The sequence below is a fragment of the Elephas maximus genome, chromosome 4 (assembly GCF_024166365.1).
Source record: "Elephas maximus indicus isolate mEleMax1 chromosome 4, mEleMax1 primary haplotype, whole genome shotgun sequence".
Taxonomy (NCBI): Eukaryota; Metazoa; Chordata; class Mammalia; order Proboscidea; family Elephantidae; genus Elephas; species Elephas maximus.
In genome coordinates, this window is record NC_064822.1 from 170,276,478 (window position 1) to 170,289,784 (window position 13,307).

Below are 13,307 nucleotides of genomic sequence, written 5' to 3' on the forward strand. Positions count from 1 at the left end.
TTATCTTGGGCAAAGCTTTTCATTTTCCTGTGGTTCTTTTATCTCCTTGGAAATTTGGGAATAGACAATGTTGTCTACACAATTCCATCACTTAATTCTTTTCCATTTAGCACCGTAATTATTTATAAATAAATTCTATTTGCCTTAAAAAAAATAGCAATCCCTAAGGATTATGATGAGAATGATTTAATTAGATAATTGGTAAGTATACAGCAAGGGCTCAAAATATGAGTCTGATGGCTTCTATTATGGTATCTGACTACATCGGGATTCATCTGTTTACAAGTCTGCCTCCCTTACAAAACCCGAGATGAAACCAACAGGGTCTTCATTTTTTTTTTTTTTTAATCCCCAGAGACTAGAACACTAACTGTTATATAAAAGCAGTTGCCGTTGAGCCAGCTCTGACTCAGGGCAACCCCATCTGTGTCCGAGTAGGCTGTGCTCCATAGAATTTTCAATGGCTGCATTTTTGGAAGTAGATTACCAGACCTTTCCTCCGAGGTGCCTCTGGGTGGACTTGAACCTCTGACCTTTTGGTTACACGTTAATCATTTGCACCACCCAGGGACTCCTAACTGGCATACGTTGTTGTTGTTGCTGCTGTTAGCTGACATCGAGTCAGACCAGCCTCATGGAGGCCCCATGTGTACAGAGTAGAACTGCTCCAGGTATTCTTGGCTATAATCTTTATGGAAGCAGTTCACAAGGCCTTTCTTCCAAAGAGGGTGGGTTTGAAACTGCCAACCTTTACGTTAATAGCTAATCACAAACCAACTGCACCACCCAGGCTGCCAACTGGCATATACAAAACCGACTGCCATCTAGTCAATTCTGACTCATAGCAACCCTACAGGACAGAGTAGAACTACCCCACAGGGTTTCCAGGGAGAAGCTGGTGGATTCAAACTGCCAACTTTTCAGTTAGCAGCCAAGCTCTTAACCACTGCACCACCAGGGCTCCAATTGGCACATAACCAAACCAAACCCAGTGCCGTCGAGTCGATTCCGACTCATAGCGATCCTACAGGACAGAGTAGAACTGCCCCCATAGAGTTTCCAAGGAGCGCTTGGCGGATTTGAACTGCCGACCCTTTGGTTAGCAGCCATAGCATTTAACCACTATGCCACCAGGGTTTCCAACTGGCACATACAAAAAAAACCAAACCAAACACATAGAAGGTGCTTAATCCATTCTTGCAGAATGCTTGTGTGCAGTCATGAGTGAATACATCTGAGCTGTTTGGTTCCCTAGAGTGCCCAGGAGGAGCCGGGTCCCCCTGCAGTGGCAGGGGCAGATGCGATGAAGGCATGGAAGGAAATGGAAGCTGTTCCTGCCAAGTAAGTTCACAAACTGTTCTCTCTTGCAGACTCTGCTACCTGCCTTCTTACCTACTGATCCTCCTTAAACACACACATCGGCACTCGCATGTTCACAGTCGCATACACACTCTCACACAGACTAGGTAGAGTAGAGTCTCTAAGAGGCAGCAGTATTAGTGAAAAAGGTATGCCATCTGCAACAAAATGACCTCTTAGAGGCTGGGAACTTTGGGTGAGTCAATTAACTGCTCAGCCTAAATTGTATCCATCTGTAAAATGGGTTTAATAATAATACCTATGCAATAAAGTTTGTTGAAAAATTGAAAGAAGATCATATATGTGAAAGTACTTCAAAACTATATAGGGCTGTAGAAATTGTCCTTGTTACTTTGCTAATCACCGCTCTTAGCTGACTACCCACTGATGTTGCCCACAGCACCCTTTGTGAACCACTGGGTCTGCCAACTGAAGAATTTGTTATCCTGTGAAGGTGACTTTTTGCACATTTCAAGCTTTAGATGATTTAAATACAAAAGAAAGCCTTCTGAAAGAAATACAAAACTGAAAAAGTCTTAGCCTTCGGGGAAAGCTTATGCTGTGTCTCTTATCCTTTGTTGTTTCTTTGTATCTTTGAGCTGACAAAGCAGCTCTCCACTGCAGAGCTCCAGAACCTTAGTCAAAAAGGATCGAGGAATTAATGTACACATTATGGCACAAAAATAGCAAAGAATAAATGAAGAAACAGAAAGAGCGAACTTCAGGAAAGGCACAGGGAAGATGTATTTAAGAAACAAAAGTTGAACAGATAATCAGTTAGAAATCCAAGGGCTTCCTGGGTAACATTTATTACCTTGGCATAACATCATTTACCTGGCATGTTTTGCAGGAAGGATTTGGTGGGACAGCCTGTGAAAGCTGTGCTGATGACAACTTATTTGGGCCAAGCTGTTCAGCAGGTACGTCTGATTTTTGTGTAACCAATACATTTGTAAGAGTTGAAAGTCAAACATGGTTTATGCAGCTAAAAGATTCCAGAGACTCTTCCTTGAGGGAAAACACAGAACAGTTATACATAATCACATTCACACAGGCCAAACAAAAAGCTGACAAGTCTGATGTAGCGCAGTCGTTGAAAAGAGAGGCTGTGTTTTCTGCATTCAGAAGTGGTCTTTGGTCTTTAGGACTTGCAGGCAGCTACTCGCCTGTAGTGCCTTCTGGCATGTTGTTGTTGTTAGCTGCCTTCAAGTCAATTCTGACTCATGGCACCCTCGTGTGTTACAGAGTAGAACTGCTCCATAGGGTTTTCTTGCCTGTAATCTTAATGGAAGAAGTTTGCTGGGCCTTTCTTTCAAACCACCAACCTTTAGATTAATAGTCAAGCACAAACCATTCTGGCACACTTAGTGTCTTAGTTATCTAGTGCTGCTATAACAGAAATACTACAAGTAGATGGCTTTAACAAACAAATGTAATCTCTATATTTCAGGAGGTTAGAAGTCCAAAATTTAGGGCACCAGCTCCAGGGGAAGGCTTTCTCCCTCTGTTGACTCTGGGGGAAAGTCCTTGTCGTAACCTTCCCTGGTCTAGGGGCTTCTCAGTGCAGGGACCCTGGGTCCGAAGGATGTGCTCTGTTCCTGGCTCTTTTTGCTTGATGGTAATGAGGTCCTTCTCCTCTCTGCTTGATTCTCTCTTTTATATTTCAAAAGAGAGTGACTCAAGATACAACCTAATCTTGTAAATTGTATCCTGCTTCATTAACATAACTGCCTCTAATCCTGTCTCATTAACATCATAAACTGGAAAAACCCATTGCCATCAAGTCGATTCCAACTCTTAGCAACCCTGTAGGACAGAGTAGAACTGCCCTGTAGAGTTTCCAAGGAGCGCTGACCTTTTGGTTAGCAACCATAACTCTTAACCACTACACCACCAGGGTTTCATAACATCATAGAGGATAGGGTTTACAACACATAGGTAAATTATGTCAGATCACAAAATGGAGCACAACCACACAATACTGGGAATCACGGCCTAGCCAAGTCAACACACATTTTGGGGGCACAATTCAATCTATAACACTTGGCAATGTATGATTTCCTCTCCCCAGAGAAGCAGCCAACTGTTTCTTGTACAGCTTCTCTCTGAGGTCCTTACCGATCCTGATCTAAGCATAGATCTTCTGCCAGAGGCCTTTACTTCCCCATTGGTCCCTCCACATTCTAATTTTTCCCTTTCTATTGGGGGTTCACAAATAAATACCTGCCATGGCCAGGAATTGGTGGCTCCATTTTGCAGGTTAAAAAAAAAAAAATGAACAAACAGAAACCTGAGACTAGAGAGGTTAAGTGACTTGCCCACTCTCTTAGTTTTGGTTTTTTTTAAATATTACAGCCTAGAAAACCCTATAGCAGTTCTACTTTGTTACATAGGGTCACTATGAGTCGAAACCAACTCAAGAGCATCTACTAACAACAACAAGGATTTCCTGGTCCTAATCCCTGGAGCCTGTAAATATGTTACATTACATGGTAAAGGAAAATAGCAGATGGAATTAAGGTTGCCAATCAGCTGACCTGGTTGCCAGGAGTCAAAGGCCAACTTGAGGGCAACTAACAGCAACAACGACGACAACAAATCCTGGATTACCTGAGCGGGCCCGATGTAATCACAAACAAACAAACAAAACAAAGGTTGGCCATTGCGTTTACTCCAACTCGTGGGTGACACCATGTGGGTCAGAATAGAACTATTTTCCACAAGGTTTTCAATAGCTGATTTTTCAGAAATAGATCACCAGGCCTTTCTTCTAAGGTGCCCCTGGATAGACTTGAACCTTCAACCTTTCAGTTATCATCATAAGAGTCCTTAAAGGTAGAAGAGGGAGGCGCAAGAGGCAATGTCAGAGTCACATGATGAAGAAAGACTCAACCAGCTGTGGATGCCAGTAACTGGAAGGCGGCTGAAATGCACACAAGGCCAAATAATGTGGGCCGGGCACAGTTAGTGTCTGTCATATCCAGAGTCTCCCAAAAAGGATAGATTCGGTGGCCTTTCTTCAACATCACCTTGGTTCTGGCTTTTATGAAAAAATCAAATTAGGTTGATACTGCTTTGACTCAAACATCTTTTGTAATAAAACCTACTCATACACATACACACCTCAACCCCGGAAGTTCGAGCGCTCTGTGATAAGTTTGATCTGCAGTAGCAGCGGCATTGCCTCATTCTGATCTATGAGTTTCTTAAAGGCAGATGCTCTTATACCTCTTTATCTCGAGAACTTTCTACTGTGCTGCCTGCGTGGTTAGCTGTTGGCCGGATGGATAAGTAAATGAGTGAGTGAGTGAGTGCATGAGCGCGTGAATAAATAACCTAATTCTCTCTAGCTTTGTTATCTTGACCCAAAAGCATTGTTTTCAGAGGCATTTGTAGAAGTGGTTAGTACACAGGTTTTAGACTCAGACTGGGTTTCAGCCCCAGGGCTGCTAATTGTAGAAACCTAGATAAAGTACCTAAACATGCTCTCTGAATCTTCATCTATAAAAATAGAAATAATATTGCCTCATTTTTTGGGTTGTTATAAGGATTTAATGAAATGAGCGCTCAGTAAATGTTAGCTATCATTATTGTTATTGTTGTCATTGTTGTTATTCCTTAGTGTCCCCCAAGGAGCCCTGGTGGTGAAATGATTAAGCGCTCAGCTGCTAACCAAAAGGTTGGCAGTTTGAACCCACCCAGTGGCTCCGCAGGAGAAAGACCTGGCAATCTGCTCCAGGGAAGATCACAGCCTAGAAAACATCATGGGGCAGTTCTGCTCTACTACATGGGGTCACTATGAGTTGAAAATCAACTGGATAGCACCTAACAACAACAGTGCCCCCCAGTCTGAGGTGAAGAAAAACCTTCCCACCACTCCATGAATGATTATTTCAAAAGGGTTTTAGCGAAACAAAGTTTAAAACCAGTATCAGTATTCTGTATAGTTTAAAGATTTTATGTTATATTAAAAGATAGTAAAATATAATCAATCAGTGGTTTGGAAATAAAATGTCTCTTTCTATTCAGGCCTTCCCTTACCATTATACTAGAATTTAAAACACATGTTTTAAATAAATATTTAAATGGGCAGGAGGAAGGTAAGCATCCAGGATTGCTTACTTCCCAAGAACGTTGGGGTAAAAACTTTAGAAGGAAAATGAGCCACGTCACCTCCAAGAAACTGGAATTGGCTACTGATGTGCACAGATGTGTGTGGAGATTCCAAATGTTTCCACGTAGAGTGGCCTGTCTCCACACTTGTGTGTGCCATGGAGAAAGGACAAAAAAACAAACCTGTTGCCATCCAGTTGATTCCAACTCATAGCGACCCTATAAAGAAAGGAAAAGTGGAAGGGCAAAAGATGGTTTAGAATTCTAAATTTTTAAGTTAAAAAAAAATTGGAAACAGAAACTGAGACCAGGAGGAAAAAAATCTCCAAGCTCTAGATCCCAATAGAATGTTCTATGATGATAGAAATGTTCTATATCTGCCAACATGGCAGCCACTAGTCACATGTGGCAATTGAGCACTTGAAGTGTGAGAAACTGAGAAACTGAATTTTAAATGTTATTCATTTATTACTTAATTAAAACTTCGGTAGCCACACACGGCTAGTGGCTACCATATTGGACAACGTAGCTCTAGAACGTAACGATGAAGAGAACAGTTTTTAAAATCAGACTGGCCAGAGTTTAAAACCAACTTCAGTTGCTAGGTGACCTGGGGCAAGCTATTTAAGCATTCAAAACCTTCCTCATCTATAAAACAGGAATAATACTTGCCTTACGAGTTGACAACATAATAAAGCTCTTAGCAGCATGTCTCAAGCATTCAATGGAAGTATTAAAAAAGTATTAAGTGAGAACAAAAGCAATCAACAATAAGCAAATCACCTATGAATGAGTGAATGAATGATACAGCAATGGTTAGTCATTGCCCCTTGCCAAGGACTAAGGGAACTTGCAAACCTTTTCTGCCAGGCGTCCACTGGGAGCCAGTGTTGTTTCATCCAAATGAGGAGTTGGTTCCATGGAGGTGGCAGTTCTGTTTCTAAGTAGGACGCTTCTATCAACTGTGGTTTATTTTTAACACTGACTTCACCCTGCTGCCAGGGCATTCTCTTTTCCAACTGTTTATGAGTTTAGAGATGATTTAGAGCTGCAGCAGCGCAGCGTTGTCATCTCTCCTGCCCCATGCCCTAGCTGGCTTAGTGCCTTGCTCCCAGGAGAATGTCCATGGTTAGGGCAGAATGACTCCCTATCAATCATTCCCACAACCATGTATTGTTAACACCAACAGCTAGCAATTGCTGAGCTCTTACTGTGTGCAGGCCAGGCCATGTGCAAACAGTCATTACGTGCTTGATCTCTTTGGATCCTCATATCTCTTTAAGCTGGGTTGCCTGTTTTGTGGATGAAGAAACAGAGACTGCTCAGGGTCATGCAGCTATTCCAGGAGCAGAGGCAGGACTTGACCCCAGGTGTGTTGGACTCCAGAGCCTGGGTCCCCAAGCACTGTACCATTCTGCCCTGGTGAGCATCTACCATTTTAGACTTTTGATAGGTGATAGGAATCCCAAGATGGGTGAGATTAGGCCCTCGTTCCCAAGAGCTGGAAATATGGGCAACAATTATGATCTTGTATGCACACAGGAAGGAGCCCTAGTGGGGCAGTGGTTAAGAGCTCAGCTGCTAACCAAGGTCAGGAGTCCGAACCAACCAGCTGCTCTACAGAAGAAAGATGCAGCAGTCTGCTTCGTAAAGCCTCGGAAATCCTATACACAGGGGCATAGCAAGGATAACTAGTGCCCGGGGGCAATCTCTAAGTTGTGCTGGCCCCAGTTTCAAGATGAACAGGCTTTGATAGTGGCGACACGGTCAGCAGAAATGCCTTCCCCTCTCCTGAACGGCTGCCTCAGTCAGGCACCTTTCATATTTGTGGCACCTTCGAATGTCATTCCATGCCTTGTCTGGCACCCTTTGGACTTGCCCCAGCAGGTAAATGCCCACCTTTGCTCCCCCCTCTGTCTATGGAGCAGTTCTACTTTGTCCTGTAGGGTCACTATGTGTCGGAATCAACTCAACAGCAACAAGCTTGGTCTGGTTTTTCCCTGCCATTGACCGCATGACAGCACCTGGGACAGGCATCATCATTTTATCCCTTAGAGTCTGCCTACCCCATTACCCTGTGCCTGCCTTGAATTTAGTATTGTGAAGTATTCATATTTCCATACCCAGTGCCTGGTGCTAGGTAAAAGCTCGATAAATATTTTTTAATTGAATTGAATTGAATCTTCTCTGTTGGGCCCCACCCCCCCACCCCAATTACCTCCATAATCAGTTTGACTTCTCTTTGGAACTTGCCTGTTCTAAAAAGCTACAGCCATAGGTGGACAAAGAAATAAAAATAGACATAGGGTAGAAATGATGGTGTCTTAGTTTCCTAGTGCTACTATAACAGAAATACCACAAGTTGGTGGTTTAAAGAACAGAAATTTATTGTCTTGCAGCTCTGGAGGCTGAAAGTCCAAATCAAGGTCTCCGCCATGTTGATTCCTTCCTTGCTGGCAGCCCCAGGCATTCCTTGGTTCCTTGGCTTGTAGAGAATCCTCACGTGGCATCTGTCTTCTCCCATGTGTGTGCCTGTGTCTCATCTGTTCTTTTTATTACTCAGAAGTGATTATGTTTAGGACCCATTCTACACTGGTATGGGCTCATTAACATGACAAAGAAACTTTAATTCCAAACAGGATTACAGCCACAGGTATAGGGGTTAGTTTTCCAACACATATTTTGGGAGGACACAATTCATCCCATAGCCCGTTTCCATTGAGTCAACCCTGACTCGGTGCAACCCCGTCAGTGTCAGAGAATTGTGCTCCATAGGGTTTTCAATGGCTGATGTTTCAAAAGTAGATCGCCAGGCTTTTCTTCCGAGGCACCTCTGGGTAGACTTCAGCCGCCAACCTTTTGGTTAGCAACCAAGAGTTTCAAATCACTTTTTGAAGGGAGGATGACAGTTGCAAATTCAACTTAATTCTTCAGTTCATTGAGTACTTGAACTAATTATCTCTCATTTTTCATATGTAATATGGAGATAATAATGCTACTTACCTCACAGGGTTCTATGAAGATTAAACGAGATAATGCCTGTAAAGGCCTTGGCAACCTACCTGGTAAATAGTAAGTACAATAAAGAGAAGTGCAAGGTCAGGGCTAGGGCGAGGTGAGTGAAGCCCTTGCCTCAGGTGCAAAATGTAAGGAGGCATCAAAAGCCCAGGAATCAAAATCCATAACATTTTACTGCAATAATCCAAGATGACTAAGATTAAAAAATACATAGATAGATAAAGGCAGGGTTCGACTCTGCACTTGCAGTACGCTGCCTCACTCTCCTCACTGTAATCCTGGCCCTATTGGATGCTGTCTTTGTTTGAAATGTAATATTGTCATCATTATCGTTTTAAAGCACTGTAAGAGATGTTACAGAGAAACAGAGGAAGAGGGAAAACCTTCCATGGGGCTCCACCCTAATACCGGTACCAGCTGCCCTCAAGTCGACTCCGACTCATGGTGACCCTACTATGCATCAGAGTAAAACTGTGCTCACCAGGGTCTTCCACGGCTGATTTTCTGGAAGTAGGTCACCAGGTCTTTCTTCTGAGGTACCTCTGGGTGAACATGAGCCGCCAGCATTTTGATTATCAGTTGAGTGTTTTAACCACATGTACCCAAGGGACCCAGAAAGGGAGCATGGAGGACAGCAAAAGCATAGAGGTTGAAAAGGGCAGGAGGTACGTCTGACTTCCCTCTGCCACGGCCAGCCCCACTCCACCTCCTCTTGGACAACTTCCATTGGTCCATCATGGCCTGGAATTTATCACACTGCATTGTGATTGGCTGTTTTCTTCTACTTTGAAACTGCGAGCTCCTTGAGGGCAGGGGCTTTGTCCTGTTTCTATGGGGTCATTAATGGCTGGCACAGTACCCTGAACATGTTTAATAAGTGTTTTGTTGGAAGAAGGGTGAACTGCTGAGTTGTCTCATGTACTTAGAACCTTAAAGTGAAAAACCCAAACCGAGTGCCGTCGAGTCAATTCCGACTCATAGCGACCCTATAGGACAGAGTAGAACTGCCCCATAGAGTTTCCAAGGAGCGCCTGGCGGATTTGAACTGCAGATCCTTTGGTTAGCAGCCATAACACTTAACCACTACACCACCTTAGAACCTTAAGATGTATAAAATGAAATGGTAGAAGGTGAAATTGAAAAATTAAAAAGGCTGGAGTCAGATTTGCCAAATTGAGGAATTTAGATTTCATTTGCTTAGCAATAGGGAGTCACTGAGATATTTTGGGGAAGCTCACCCTGCTACCAGATGCTAACCAAATGAAAAGGAAGGAATGGAAAGGTGAGAAATTGGAGGCTGGGAGGTCAGGTAAAATGCTACCACACTAGTCCAGGCAAATCCTGATAAGAACCTGGACAAAAACAGCACTCCATTGCCATTGATTCTGTCTCATAGTGACCCACAGGACAGAGTAGAACTACCCCCAGAAGGTTTCCAAGGCTGTAAATCTTTACAGAAGCCAACTGCCACATCTTTCTCCCGAGGAGCAGCTGACCTTTCGGTTAGCAGACAAGCACTTAATCACTGCACCACCAGGGCTCCTGAGGGATAAGAGATATAATAGACAAAGAATGCGAAGGACTTGATGGCTTAGAAGATGCTTAGAATAAACGTTATTAGTCCTTGCTCTTCTGGTGTTTAAGTTTTTAAGCAGCTGTGTCTTCTGAATCATGTTTCCCTTGAGCTAATATTAAATTGACTTACATGCATTAAATACACGTGTGGGAGGCAGAATAATGCCCCTCCCCCCAAAGATGACCACATACCTGGAATCTGTTAATATGCTAAGTTACATGGCAAAGAGGAATTAAGGTCGAAAACAGAACTAAGGTTGATTTAAACCGATTTAAGATAGGAAGATTATCAGGTATTATCCAGGTGGGCCCTTATAAGTGGAAGAGGGAGAGAGAAAAGAAAGAACCAATGAGATGGCAGCATGAGAGGGACTCAACCTGACACTGCTGGGTTTGAAGAAGGCAGAAGGACTCATGAGCCAAAGAATGTGGGTGGCTTTAGAAGCTGGAAAAGGCAAGGAAACAGATTCTCCCCTACAGCCTCCAGAAGGCCTAGGGGAGACTACTGACATCTTGATTCTAGCCCAGTGAGACCCATTTTGGACTTTTATCTCCAAAACTATAAGGCAGTAATAAAGTTGCATTGTTTTAAACCACTAAGTCTGTGATAATTTGTTACAGCAGCCATAGGAGACTAATACAGCATGCGGCACAGAGGGCTGGGCATAGCATGCTGGTGGCCCATCCTGGTAGAAAATTCTGCTACAAATAAGCCACAAACTGGGTGCTAAAGAGTTGACCATTTAATTCAAAAACGTTTCATTGTCAGCCCTGAAATCAGGGGTTGATTATCCAACAGGCAAGACAAGCACAGCATTTACCTTGCTTACCAGATCATTTGTAGTGAACAATTTCACATTTTTCACCACATCAAAGATTCTTCTTCTAGGTATGGCTGGCATCGGTCTGTCTCCCAACCCCACAGCCCCTTCCTACAGAATGGAAGGCTCTTTTCAAATTTACAATGCCCGACAGGCGAATGATTCAGTGTCTTAGTTATCTAGTGCTGCTATAACCGAAATAAAGTGGATTGCTTTATCAAGCAGAAGTTTATATTCTCACGGTTTAGGAGGCTAGAAGTCTGAATTCAGGATGCCAGCTCTAAGATAAGGATTTCTTTCTCTGTCAGCTCTGGGAGAAGGTCCCCGTCATCAATCTTCCCCTGGGCTAAGAGCTTTTCGGCACAGGGACCCTGAGTCCAAAGGACGCACTCCACTCTGGGTTCTTCTTGCTTGGTGGTAATGAAGTCCCTCTCCTCTCTGCTCACTTCTCTCTTTTATATCTCAGAAGAGATCAACTCAAGATAAAACCTAGTCCTGTAGATTGAGTCCTGCCTCATTAACATAACTGTCTCTCATCCTGCCTCATCAATATCATAGAAGTTAGGATTTATAACACATAGGATAATCACATCAGATCACACAATGGTGGACATCTACACAATACTGGAAATCATGGCCTAGCCAAGTTGACACACATTTTGGGAGGACACAATTCAGTCCGTAACACCCAGTAAGCAAGGTAAGCACAGGCTTACTTGTGCTTACTTACTAATCTGTAGTGAACATTTTTACTACAGATGATCTGATAAGCAAGGTAAGCACTGTGCTTACTGTGTCTTTTAAATAACCCTCCCCTGCCTAAAATGATCTGTTACTGGATTGGAAAGTCATCTATCTCAAGCTCAAAAACTTAGCATTGTCATTTGCTGCCCTTTCGAATTTCTCTTTTATCCCTACATTGCCCCATCATTCAGGAAATAGGATTTATTTGCACAGATTCCCTCTACCAACAGTAACAGAGTCAGCAATAGCTCTTCTCCTTTAAATACAACAGGTGTACACAGGTAAGGCATTAACTTAACTCTCTTGTTGACATAGTCAAAGATGAAGTAACTAATTTGAAAGCAGAGGAAGAAACCCCAATGCACGTGACATTCTAGGTATGCCTTATATACATTATCTCCTTTAACACAATAGAAATCCCATGAAGTAGGCACCATTGTCCACATTTTATACATAAAGAAGCTGAGACTAATGAAAGGAAGATGAATCCAAGATTCAAACCAGATCTCCACGACTTCGAACCCATGGTTCTTCCCACATCGTCATGCGGATTTTCAGTAAAGACTATCAGAAAAACATTACCCTTCCAGAATATTTGGAAGAAGCCTATACTAGGTAATGACAACCCCCCACTTCCTCTCTGCAGTGTGCAGCTGTGTACATGGAGTGTGCAACAGTGGAATAGACGGCGACGGAACCTGTGAGTGCTACTCTGCATACACTGGCACCAACTGTAACAAACGTAAGTACTGCTGTTTTCCTTAATGCCACCCCAGATCAAATAGGCAAAGATGTATGCATTTCATTTTTGTATTCATGTACTGGGGCTCTGCATGGGTGAGGTATCATAAAATGCTTTACCAAAGGAAACCAAAAATGAAAAAGAGACGGAAGGAGAGAAAAGGAGGGAAGAGGAGGCAAGAGAAAGGAAAGGAAGGGTGCAGAAGCACGGGTGTCTGTAGGGGCGAGCTGCAGGGAGGTCATCACTGGTCCGGGCAGAAGATATGAGGTCGTCGAGGAACTGCGCGCTTTGTGTGCACAGGTGGAGCAGAGCATCACTGGATGTCTTCATGCACCCACATCACTGAGGGACTATGCAGCTGCGGCAAGCAAACATCCAAGAAAACTCCGCACTGGACGCCAGAACCAGGAAAGGGAGCCCCTTCCTCCTGTATTGGCTCTCTTTCGCCCTCTACTGGCAAAGCTTAACATCTCAATGTGAAGGAGAAATGGTTCAAGAGCCTGGTTCATTTTTGCAGAGTTGTTATTGTTGTTAGATGCCCTGGAATCCGTTCTAACTCATAGCAACCTTATGCACAACAGAACGAAACACTGCCTGGTCATGCACCTCCTCACAATTGTTCCTATGCTTGATCCCATCAGCCATCGTGTCAATCCATCTCATTGACAGTCTCCCTCTTTTTTGCTGACCCTCTACCAAGGTGATGTCCTTCTCCAGAGACTGATCCCTTCTGATAACATGTCCAAAGTATGTGAGACATAGTCTCACCATCCTTGTTTCTAAGGAGCATTCTGGTTGTACTTCTTCCAAGACAGATTTGTTCGTTCTTTTGGCTGTCAATGGTCTAGTCAATATTCTTCACCAACACCACAATTCAAAGGCTTCAATTCTTCTTTGGTCTTCCTTATTCATTGACCAGCTTTCACATGCATATG

At 43.3% G+C, this 13,307-nt stretch overlaps 1 protein-coding gene across 1 annotated transcript in view; it reads left to right on the forward strand.

Moving 5' to 3' along the window:
- Positions 1–13,307, forward strand: part of STAB2 (stabilin 2) — a 213,803-nt gene that overhangs the window by 29,336 nt on the left and 171,160 nt on the right. The window contains exons 4-6 of the mRNA XM_049884206.1: positions 1,256–1,341; positions 2,210–2,279; positions 12,277–12,372. Of these exons, the coding sequence (XP_049740163.1) occupies positions 1,256–1,341; positions 2,210–2,279; positions 12,277–12,372 (252 nt within the window). The remainder of the gene's footprint in view (positions 1–1,255; positions 1,342–2,209; positions 2,280–12,276; positions 12,373–13,307) is intronic.